This window comes from Aphelocoma coerulescens, chromosome 1A, assembly GCF_041296385.1.
Source record: "Aphelocoma coerulescens isolate FSJ_1873_10779 chromosome 1A, UR_Acoe_1.0, whole genome shotgun sequence".
Taxonomy (NCBI): domain Eukaryota; kingdom Metazoa; phylum Chordata; class Aves; order Passeriformes; family Corvidae; genus Aphelocoma; species Aphelocoma coerulescens.
Window position 1 is genome coordinate 50001524 of NC_091014.1, and position 12790 is coordinate 50014313.

The window sequence follows — 12790 nt, forward strand, 5'->3', positions numbered from 1 at the left end:
TTTATTTCCTCTCCTGCAGTCAGTGAAAGGAAGAATGTTTTAAGGGCTGCTTCATTCAGAACAGACAGACATAAGAGGATCTCCACTTGTTAAGACTGTACCCTTCATGTCAAGAGTTACAGAAGGAAGTCTCAGAGAAGGTATTTAAGGCATAGGCATCTCCAATAGCAAGTGTCTTCATTCCACTTCCACAACTGGATGCTGAGGAGATTGTGGTGTTTCTCCAAAACCCATAGCAACTTTGTAATACACAAATAAACCACATCTGCTTTATCCATCTCCTTTGTCCAGCATCAATTTTCCACTGAGGATGCCAACACTTTACTTACCTGTGCCAATTCTCAGCTCCTTCTAAATTCAGCTGTTCCATAGAATATACTTCTGTTTGTCTGTTGGGTAATTTCAGCACTTTAGAACCATTCCATGACACTTAATATAATAGGAAAACCTTCTAGTTTTATACAGTGGCCCCTAAGTTAAAACACTGAAAAAAAGAAGTTGGCCTATTTGGGCAGCTAGCCTTACAATCACATACCTGCTAGTCAGAATTTATAAGAATTCTGATCTTTGTGCATAAAATTGAAAGAGCAACAGCAGCCTTTTGAATTTCATTACAAGAAATTACAAGAACAACAGCATTTTGAATTAAAAACTAAAGAAGTCCTTAGGGCAACCACAAGCCTCCAAATGGTATTGCTCTAGGATCCCATGGACATCAGACCAGGACATCCCCACTGAGCCAGAGGGCTTTGTCCTTTCTTTCTGGTGTGCTTCACACTCAACCAACCAAGACTTGGGGGCAGATGTACCACAGACACACTGTTGTGTGTGTACCTCAAGTTCCAGTGAACTTGCCATGAAGCTGGTATAACCATCACTGAAAAAATTGTTACCCAAATACAATCTGCAATTTAATATTTTAATACTATTAATTCTTCATTTTATTATTAAATTAAATGTCAATATAATTCTAAATATTCTGGTGTTGGAGACTTCTAATATTTATTGCTAGGCAAAATCTAAGGAGGCAGCATGGCTTTAGAGGTTGGGAAGTTATCTCTGTATCTAAAAAACTTCTGTGATTCTTAGTACTGTAACCCAGAATGCTTAATTGCTTAAACTTCAAGAACATATTAGACTATCATATTTATCATACATTTTTATGTAAAACAGAGAGGTAATTCCCATAAAGTTAGGACCATGTAATTCTGAATAAAAAATAATTAGAAACCTTTGGTTGTGTCACAATGTTTCATCATTAGAAATCCCTGAGAGGGCAAAACCAATTAAAATTTTCTATGAGCTTTTCATGTAACTACTCAGAACAATGGGCCTGAGTTCATGATACACACACATTCTTCTCCCTGACCAGGCACATGCAAACAGCCCCCCTGCCAGCTTGCCGTTTGTTTTTTACCCTGGTGTTCATTCCTTAGAATGAGTTAATCACTCCTTAAAAACTTGGGTCAAACTGGGAGCAGAGGTCTCAACAACAGGGCCATTTCTCTGCACAACATCCCAAGAACTTCTGACTGTTGCTCCTTTTCTAGGGCACAGACCAATTGTTAATATCCATTACTCAGTACATGAAATAAATAAAGCAGGACAGAGCGAAGTAAAAGACAAGGACAAGAGGAATGGAAAAAAAGGTCATGGTTGAGTTCACCTAAGCTTTCTGTTACCTTGTTTTGCTGTGTCAGTAAGATATCACTTTTACTGAGGCAATACAGACTTGGTTTACTAATACCACAAGGTATTCTTAGCAAAACTGTTTTCACAGATTGAGTTTCAATTTCACAAACTACACTTCCTTTCTCAAAACATATCTGAGGTTTGAATTACTATGTGATAGTATGGATTTCAATACAGTTTTAATACTGAATTTTATAAGTTGAATAATGCTGTAAAATATTTACAGTTAAAATGCAAGAACCCAGAAATATGAATTTATCAATATCACAAGCAGCCTGCCATAGCTCCTTTGGGTATATCTACACATACATGCACTAAATCTTGCTATGCAATTACAGATCAATGGTTCAACTTTAATTTACAAAGTACAGACTAAGAGTTTAGTGAAAAGTGTAAAAGACTGTACAGTAACAGCAGAATATTAAGAATCAAAGAGGAGTAAGTTACAATCAATGTATTTTGTCAGGAACACAACAGTTCTTTCAGATCTTTCCCTCTAAAATAACTCAAAACCTACATAAAAGATGCATTTATTTCCTTGCCTAAAATATTTATTTTCTAAAGGTTTGTTTGTAACACCACAGGCTTGGAGCTCTGAATGGAGTACTCCACCACGCTGGCAGAGAAGATGGCCAAGAAGTTGAAAACAGAAACAAAAAAAACCCAAGAACAGGTAGAGAAGATGGGAAAACACTTTTCTGAAGTCACAAGCTTATGGTTTGTACAATGAAGGCCACAGACCACATGAAGCTTAGAGCAGTGATCCCTAAAGGTTTGGAGCGAATACCAGATGCCTGGTCAAGTTTGACAACAGAAACTCCAACCTCTGGATTTAATAGAGAAATAACAGAAGTCTGGATCACATTTGGACACAGATTCTCAGCTGTTTTGCACATCTCCTGAATATACAGCTGCTTTCCCCAGCTCTACCATGTGCCTTCTCTGCTTTTAAAATAAAATTTCCTCAGCAATATGATTCTAAATGTATGCTCTAATCATGACAGACTATTAAATCACAGTATGTGCTGCAAGTTTTGCTTATCTTCTTGTTGTGAACTCAAACTGCTTAAACAACAGGCTCTGAAAAAGGGAAGCATGACCTACTAACCACTGGCAACTGGATCAATAATAGAAAAGCAGAAACGGAACACAAAGATCACTGTTTGGTTTTTTTTTACTGTTTCACCTGGCTGAACCATGTTATTTGATCACATAGAACATTACACAATTTCTGAAACAAGAAAAATGGTCTTTTTCAATTGAGTTTCTCAGGAAAATGTTTGCTTCCCATGACTCTAAGTAATAGAGTGAAGGAGGTCTACTATCAATCCTCTCACTATACCACTTCAAATTTTAAGACTTCAAGTAGAAGAGGAATAGAACTAACTCTCTGTCAAATCTGCCCCAGAAACAAAGTGTTGGGATCAACAGTGTATACTGTTATAATTGAGTTCCTCTCATCCAGCGTAACACCACAAACCATAGCTGATTTTCAATAACTGGATTGGTCTGGAAAATAAATAAATCTAAATCCCCCCCAGCTTTAAGTAAGAAAAAAAAAAAGTTACAGGAAATAGCATGCTGCAGGCAACATAATGATTTCCTCTCCCATATTTTCTTTGCTGAAGCCAAAAGAAAAATCAGTGTCTCAGGGAAAAAACACCACATGTAAATTCTGAGTTCAGGAGCATGGCTGTACTTTTTCCTGTGGCAGATCTCCATTATTTAAGTCCTAAGTATCAAAATTATTAGATCTGTTTAGATGGCAGCAAGTCCTATACAAGAAAAAGACTCCCTAAATTAAAATACAACTCTACATACCAGCAACATTAAGCACAATGACATTCAGAAGAGTTCTTGGTAGCACTCCGTTTGATCCAAGTACGACAGGACAGAAAAGGTGAGACCCACTATCGCCACACATGGTTAAAGATCAAGCTGCCATTACGTAAATGACAGACTGACTGAAGACAGTCTCTACAGATGCAACAAGTGATTGACCTGTATTGAAAAAGGAACTAATGAAAATTAGTTAAAGGAAAATTAAAGGACATGATAGGCCAGAGGAAAAAAAACCCAAATTTAAAAGAACAAACTTCTGTAAAAGATGTCAATTTCAATCCTTCAAACCTAAGAAACAAGATTAGAATCAGGCAACTGTTATCTTTTCTTGGTACTCCAAAAAACTTCAAACAAAAAGCATAACAAAAAATGCTATAAAAATTAATATAACAGTAAAGACTTAAGGTTAGTATTGATCAGAAGACTTCAAGAGCAACAATATCACGTATCTCACTGTCCAAAGGATATGCAGAAAGCCAAAAGCATTGAATATATTTACCAATGCCCTAGAAAAAGCTGGTGAACTGTGAATTACCAAAAACACTTGAGTGAATCCTGGCTGTCCTAAGGATGCTTTAATTTTAGTGCATTAAAGTAGTAATTTACCTAACAAGAAACCATTAGCTGTGCTTCGTGTAAGCTTATGAGTAAAAAACTTTTAGCTCTGCAGTCTGAGTCAAAACGTATAAAAGCTGACAGGCAGCATACAAGTCACATTCATCAAGTCCACAGAAAACTGTCCTTCTGAGGAACCCAAGACAGCAGCAAATGGCTTTGCAGCAATAGCTGACTCATTGCTGATGCAAGATACTCAAGATTTGAAAATATAATTCATGGAAACTACTGGGTTCCAAGTGAAAGATTTTTGGGAAATAAAGAGGGAAGATAAGAGACAATTGATGAAAAATTGTCTGAAATACATAAAGGTTAAAGTACTACTGTGTATAAAAAAATGAATGGGAAGTAGTACTAAATATCACCACAAAATATGGAATGTCTTCATCTTGGACACTACTTCCTTTTCTGAAAATACTGATTTTTAAATTAAAATTTATAATTTTTATTATAAAAATAATAATTAGTGTTATTTCTTTAGGACAAAAAGTTAATTGGATGCTCATTTACCTTAATATAGGAATAAAAACATACATGAAACTAAAAGGAACACTTTGAAAGCAAGTAAAAGGAAACACTAATTGCAAAACATTTTAATGTCCATGAAAACATCAGACTAGAAAACAGTACCAAAATCAAAAGCTCTAAAGAATTTAAAAAACTTAAAAATCAGGCACTTGTGGAAGGGTTTTTGGGGACAGGTAACACCTTCTATGTTTACAACATAAGAGGATTGACTAGACACTCTGACACATAAAACATTTTAGTACTTTATTTATTAATATTAACAGTACATTAAGTTGAAAATAAGCATTAGTAAGGATAGATTTTAATATTTCTGGAAAAAAATTCCTCCCATAAACAATGGCACTCTTACATTCTGCACCAGCAGAGCATTGCCATAAGAGCACTGTAAAATACCACCGCTGTGAGCCAGTGGGTGACCAATACACAAGTCTAGAGTGGAGGCATCTTTGGTGGTGTGAGAGGGTATTCCTCCAGCTTGTATCCAGAAGTCATCTGTGTCAGCAATGTTGTGTCCTGCATGGATTCCCAAATAGCATGCAGTTTTCTCCCAAGAAGTCCCTAACAGCAGTTGAACTGCAAGGGTTACCATCCCTCATTCTGCAAACAACAGGGAATCATGGGGGACTCCTAAATGACAATACCAACTGCAGCAGCTACCCCTGTCACCAGATCTTTCAAGTACACCCCCCGCTATCTGTGACACCCAACTGGCATCTTCTTACACCCTCCAACATTAATTTGTACACAAGAAAGGCATCACCCCTTTACCTGTTGGTATTGTGGCCACTCCACACAAATGCCTACATGCTTTATCTAATTTCACCTTGAACATTTACAGAATCATCAGGTGTGTATTTGGTGTCTGATTTCAAGATGGAGAACCCTCCATGGCCTGTTGGATGTCCAGCATGGAGAAGATCTGCATCACCTGCTGCAGAGCACTTTGTGAAGGTGCTCATAGTCCAACCCTCTGGAGCAGGACAGGACATTCCCTTGTTTACACACCCAGCCTGGAGCTACTGCTCTCAGGCTGGCCATGAGCTATAGCACACCGGACAAGTCCAAAACACCACCTACAACCCTACAGCTTCAGGTGGGACAGGCTACCGTATAGGGCCTCAAGCACCTATCACTGATCATGCTTTTTGACCTATCATAGTCTAAAGACAGATCTTCCTTTCCAGGAAAATCACTAATTAGGACCTTGACTCAACTAGCAACATATTTTTGTGTAATACATCTGGTGCAGTGTCACACCCCCCCCTTATCCATCCCATAATAGGAGCCCTGAATAATACATCTGCTTTGCTGACATTTCCAAATAATTGCTTCCATTTCATCACAACACAGAAGGACTTTAGCATGGACTCCTACTCCAGGTGACTTCCTGAAGACATCTTAGTACACTCTTATTTACTTCAAGACCCATTCCACACTTCTCAAATACTGACATCCCCACCAAGTCTCTTGACAGTACATAATGCTTCCCCTAGTTAATTCTGTAATAACACATATAGGAAATTATTTTCTTTCTATTTAGAAAAGCTGTATTGCTTGCTTTTTGGGTACAGGCAGAACTGAGACAGCTGCTGTCATCAGTGGTTATTATCTAATTATGTGTCATGAAGCAGATCTGTGCAGACACAGCCAAGCACTGCGCATAAATGAGGAGCTTGTACTGCATGAATGATAATCATCTTGCAAGCAAAATATTGCTAAAGAAATTTATCTTTCATTTCTGATAAACCCTCACACAGACCAATATTAGCTTTTCTATTCCATGAGTCTTTTCACATCAAGCAGAGAAATGGCCAATATGATCAAACCCAAAGAACTTTATTCAAACATGACAATCCTATACATGTCAGGCCTTAATGATAGATTGAGTACAAGATAACATAAAATCCTGAATATATTAAACCACATGTGGCAATGTATATGCAACTTCCCCACTGCAGGAAGCAATAAAACCATGTCAATTTGCTTATACTTGATAACAATTAAATTCTACTTAAAATACAACATTCTGTACCTAATGCAAAAAAAAAACCCATTTGACAAAAAATAATTTTAGAAATTTAAAATCAAGAAATAATGATACAGTGTAAAATAATAACAACACCTGCTTTGGAAACTGCATCATTTATTTATACGACATTAGCAGATTATCTTTTTAATGCTAACTGATCAGATTTCACAACAAAGTAAGATCTTTTGATAAGATATTAACTATAAGAACTCTTCTAATTTAAAAAAAAATAAAATCAGTCATTTTCGTCTGTAAATTAGGTAAAGAGCTAACAGATCCTTCAAATATATCAATACAGAGGTAATACACAATAATTTATGAAAAGGAATTAAGTAGATGCAAATGATAAACAGTAAATGTCACATAGCCTAAACATATCGGGAAATACCCAGATTGCATTTAGAAAATACACATAAAGGTATGTTTATAATGGGATTGCTGATTTAGTTCACAAACCAGTTTTGCAAATTTAGTTCAGGACTTATAAAAACCCCAAAGAAGCCAAAACACACAGCTGCGTAGCAAACTATTATCTTTTGCAGAATTTTAAATTACAAAAAGAAACAGGAGTGGAAACCCAAGTAACATTTTATAGAGCACACTTCACTCCTACGTTTATATAAATACATACCACCTCTTACATTTACTCTACAAAGGCGGGAGAGGGGAAGTTACCTGAGGGCAAGGTATTCAGACATAAGGCCCCTACTCCTGGTGAAAGCAAGTGGTCAGTTGCCACGGCTTCTGAGAAGCTTCTGGTACTCATTTTGGTGGTAAGGATATTCACAGCAAACCAATCTCCACCAGAGCCAGCTGGGATCGCTGCAGGGAACGGGACATGGGGGACACACAAGGGATCAAGTTCAAAGGGAAAAAGGAGTGATACAATAATGTAAGAGAGTTTTAGCTGAAGATAACTGCAGTTACAACAGTTTGTTACACATCATGACACTTCAGAATTCAAAAGGAAACAGACTTGGGTAAAACACTAGATTCCCATGAGAGTATCCCTTGCTGTCTAATGCTACAATACTGCAGCCCTGTTTAAATGAACAGCTTAAGAAGCAAATTTTAATCATGCAGAAAAGATCTCTATAATGTAGCCAAGTGGTTTAAGAGATACTCAGTTAGGACATTTGGAAGATGAGAAGGAAGATAGCCCAAAGATGAAGCATAAGAGGGTTTTATTTTATTTTTAAATGAGAGACAACTCTTCAGTTTTGTTTTGCCTAGCCTGAGATTTCTCAACCCACATTATTTGCTCCTATTTACAGTGTCTCAGCTATTCAAAATTCACACTAAAGAAACCTGACTCTAAAGATATGGGGGAATGGGACTTCTGGATTTGTTTTTGTGGTTGGGGTGGTGCTACAAAGACTTGCACACGTTTGAAAGTCTGATTTTGCAGGCAATGAAATTTTAGTACAATAAGCTCCTCAAAAAGAAATTCTCTGCTAATTGTACTCACTTCAAAGAGATGCCTCAGCTTAAATATAACTAATTCCTACACTTTTACCCTTTTGGGTGCAATAAAACCCAAACATTTGGACAGTGACCTTGGTAGGCAGTTTGTTGGGATATCTGAACAGCATTTAAGAGATTTATCGCTAACATGAATTAGAGATACCTAATTACAAATTTTTATGTTTTTCAGGTTTCCAGACCCCCAGCAATGGAAGAAATTACAACACGAAAACTGTTACAGATGTAGGCAACCACATAACTCTCAGATTCCTGGGTAGCTGGATTCAAGTGTTGCTTCCTTGGGAGTCAGAAGCAGCAAGTGTCTCTGAGGAAAAAGAAAGCTCTGGTATTCTCAAGGTACGTGGTAAACATGCATGGCAGAGCTGCCACAAAATCTGTGCTGGGGACATTCTTCTTCCAGCAAGGCTCACACATCCATCTGGGGGAGGCTGAAAGAATTAAAAGGCACAGCCTAGCTGGAGCTCTTTCCTCTCCTGTTTTTTCTCATCAAAAAAGCAGGCAATGAAGATATCTGAACCGTGGTTAGCACCAGCTCCAGAAAGTACAGGAGTTACTGGATTGAGAAACCTGGGTTGTTGTGCAAGTGGCCAAACCCAAGATACACTGAGTAACAAGATACTTGTTAGAAATTATTCTCATGATTTGCAAAAAACCTGTGAAATAAACCACTTCATGTAAGCCTTTATAATTCCATTAATGTCTCATCAGAAATTACCTGATCTCTTTCATCCAATCTGCTTGTAGAAAAAAAAAAAAAAATAAAACAAGACACTTTAAAAAGCACCTCTCATTCTTCAAATTATTTAGTACAGACTTTTATTCTGCTTTGATATTAAAAAAAACTCCTCAAAACACTAAGGCTTTGGCAAGAGAAGTAACAAATTTTTAAAAAATATAACTGTGGGCTGGTTTTGATTCTTACATACTCCATAATCACTTTATCTTAAGAGACAATTTTATTCCTCACAGGTTTTATTTAAATATCCTTTTTTCCCAGGGTATACTTCATACTAGCGTGTCAGATACTTGAACACAGTGATCTTCAATATCATTTTCATTGTGAAACTTACTAGTAAAACTATTCTGAGAATTCTTTAAAGAAAATTATCACATACAACTAAAATGCTGCTGATTAATTCCTCTTGATTGTGCAAATGTATTAGTTTTTAATATGTATGCACAAGAGTTGTTGTCTGACTTCAACAAAGCTTCAGCAGAACTTTAATTGTACAAATACAATGTCTGTAGAATTAGCATTTAGAGTTACATTTGCAAAAATAACATAAAACAAACTGAAAAGGAGAAGTCAGATTCTGTGAGTTCATTTCATTAACCCAAATGCTACTGAAAGCTTAAGAGATCTTTCTGAGATGTAGCACAAGATTTAATATCAAATCTTAATAAATGTAATGATTAAGAATTTTACCAGAAAATACATTATTGCTTCTTTATCTCCAAAATATCTGCATAATTTCATAAAGCACCACAGCAATTTCAGTTCGGATTTTGGAAGATGTTTTGTTACAGAATCTTAAAATGCACTATGATGCATGAAGCTACTAACAAAAACAGAAGAAAGTGAAAGTTTTTAAATTCTCTTAAAAAAAGCATTTATTGATTCCTTTATGCTTATCACAACATCACCAACACATTCACATAGAAGAAATTGTTGACATGAAGTCTCCACTTAAATACTAAAAGTATTGATTTTCAAACATAAGGGAATTTAAGAAATACAGGATTATAGTCAAACTTTAAATTGCTCTTTCTCCTTCTTCTTTTCTGCTGTCTCAAGCAGTTCTGCTTTACTACCTGTGGGTTTTTTTAGGCTTATTCTTTCATTAGGAGCAGCATTTAAGACAGACTTACTGCTAACACTTTCTGCAAGTATTCAGATTCAATACAGACTCATTCAGAACAACAGAGATTGTTACGTCTACATGGTGTTTTGCAATTTTCTCACATAATACACAAGCCAATAAAGTCAGTCACGTAGAATACACTCTGCAAAATTAGTACAAGTGAAGAGAGAAGCAGAAAAGTACACACTTTGTGTTCTTTGGCTGGCTAAAGGAACTGGCTAACTTTCACAAAACTAAAGTGACACAGAAGTGGAATACACAAAACTGAAAATAAGCAAAAACCTACTTATTTTGCTACCAGCAGAATTTTCAACGTTCATCCAAACAATTTTGGTCATTTACTTAACGGAAGGAAACAGCCCATTCTAGCCAAACAAAGGTGTTACACAGCTTTATTCTAAAGGGAGTCACCTCAGATGTTTTGAGAAGGCAACATTCCTGACCAATCAGGCATGTCTGACTGGCATAAAAGCAGGTCAATATACAGGGCAAATATTTTGGTAGGAGACGTATCAGTGAAGCTGTACCAGATGATGTAGGATATCATTGTTTATATCAGGACCAACTGATTCCTGATATCCATAGAATTAGTATGCTATTCTTTGTACAACCATTCTTCATACGAGCTTTAGAATGATTTCCCAGCTATGAGTTGAAAACAATAGTCACAAAACTCACTGCAATTTTCTTCTATTGAAACCTTAGTATGTTCACATCTATTGATTCAGATGAGCAAAAGCCAAGGTCTAAGTTCATGCAGAACATTAACTAATGACACAACTGAAAAAAATTTCTGCCATATCAAACACTTTAAAACCTCTTCCTGTTTTCTTTGTGGAAAATATTGAGTAAGATACAAACTATAACTTTTTAAGTTGAACTATGTCTTATCATTTTAAGAGTTAATATCAGTTGAGGTGAAGACTATCATATTCAGTGTGGCCACTTAAGAGAGAGCCAAAGTTTACAAGCTTGCCTTCATGCTTCTTATACATTCCTTGATAAAGAAAACTGGTTTTCATAGAAGGGCATGGATCATGCAGATATACAGAAGACTCAGACTGCCCATTAACTACAAAGGGAATTTCAATAATACTAAAAGCCACAACTAAAAAACACCTGAAAACAACCTTATACAAGTCTGTGTTAGTAATACCTGATCTCTGTACCTCCCATCCAAACAACCCAAGATGGACCCCCTGCCATGGAGATGATCCCCTTACAACCAGAGACAGTATTACAGTAACACCCCAGTGAACTTGCACAGGGAAATCTAGATTCCGATTGGAAATCTTTAACACCATTGTTTCATACACTCGTCCACAAAGTCTGAGAAAAAAAGAAGGAATGCTGAAGGATATCTGCAATCCTCATAGCAGAGCACAGAACAAAAAATCTCATAATAAAAAGTGCTGTTCAACAAGAAATCTCTCACCCACCAAAAATATGTAACAGCACAAATGAAGATTCAACACAAATTTCAGTTCACTGGTGAAGATCTTCACAGTAAGTGTTCCCAACGCTACAGAGAAGACTTCTCCCAGGGATGGTTTGTCTTTCCCACCTCTGTAAAGGATGATGCCATTATCCAGAAACTTGTTTCATTTTAGGGCACATTTATTATGAAATAAAGACATCATCATTTGTATTCAGCAAAACCACACCTAACACATTAGGAGCTGACAAAAATTCAAACCTCCAAATGGCAAACTCATCTCTTCAGTTTAGTTGACAGATTTAGTTTAGTATCCTACACCAAGCACCACATCATCTGAAGTACAACAAAAACACATATATTTTGTTCCTAGCCCTTCCCTGCTTCTCATTTTCTACCACAGCCTTGTTAAAGAACAATGCATGTTGAAGATAAAAGACATTTTTAAAAATTTTAAAAGATTGAAAAAGCAAAAAACTCATCACCACATCCTGACACAAGATACAGACTTGTTACAAGTTGAATAAAACAAGCTTTATTGCTTTCACTGCTCTTAAACTGTAACACAGCAATAAGAAAAACCCTTTACAAAGGTAAAAAGTAATTTAGATATCAAAACTGTTTCAAAATGCAGTTTGGGTCATCTTCCTGTGCTCAGACCTTAAAGACTCATACCTATGTAAAATTTTCGCTGTTTAACAAATGTGGAATGACGAGGCTCCTTCACACCAGTGCCCATTATCAGTTCAGCTAATAAAAGCACTGTGAACTGCTAAATGGAAACTGCACTGCTGAATGACACAACGCTTTTATATTTGCAAGTACAGTATCTTGATAGTAAAAAGAGCTGGAAATTGCTAACACATGATTAACAACTATTGCAGCAATCTTCATGGCAAACATTGACAAATCAATGATGATTGGGGGAGCTGGACAAGATGATGGCTAAAGATCCCTTCCAACCACAACTGTTCCATGGTTTGTGGTAAAAAATCGAAGTAGGTCTCTGTAATTTAAGGTGCAAGTTCATATCTTTGTTCAAACATAAAGGGAAATAAAATAATCAGAAATGAAAATAAGTCGAGGTAAGAGGGTAATTTGTTCCACTATTGCTTTATTATTTATGGATTTCTTCCAATAAATTTTAATCCTGCCACTAATACCTGCTTTGCTGAAGATGACAAACAGGCAGCAGTTTCAAGAAACTATGAAAACTGCAGGACAGGAACTAATGTAGTAAGAGTAAAAAGTGAAAATGTCCTTTGGCACTCTCTCCATTACAGGAAATTCCTTATGTATTTG

The 12790-nt window shown here is 36.4% G+C and overlaps 1 protein-coding gene across 3 annotated transcripts in view; it reads right to left on the reverse strand.

The window, feature by feature from the left end:
- Positions 1-12790, reverse strand: part of BLTP3B (bridge-like lipid transfer protein family member 3B) — a 52868-nt gene that overhangs the window by 38039 nt on the left and 2039 nt on the right. The window contains exon 2 of one of the 3 annotated variants that reach the window (XM_069000777.1): positions 7382-7528. The exons of 1 other annotated variant lie outside the window; for it this stretch is intronic. In XM_069000777.1, the coding sequence (XP_068856878.1) occupies positions 7382-7404 (23 nt within the window). In that variant the 5' untranslated portion in view covers positions 7405-7528. Of the gene's footprint in view, positions 1-3513; positions 3600-7381; positions 7529-12790 lie in introns of those variants that run through there. One more of the 3 variants, XM_069000785.1, reaches the window with a different exon arrangement.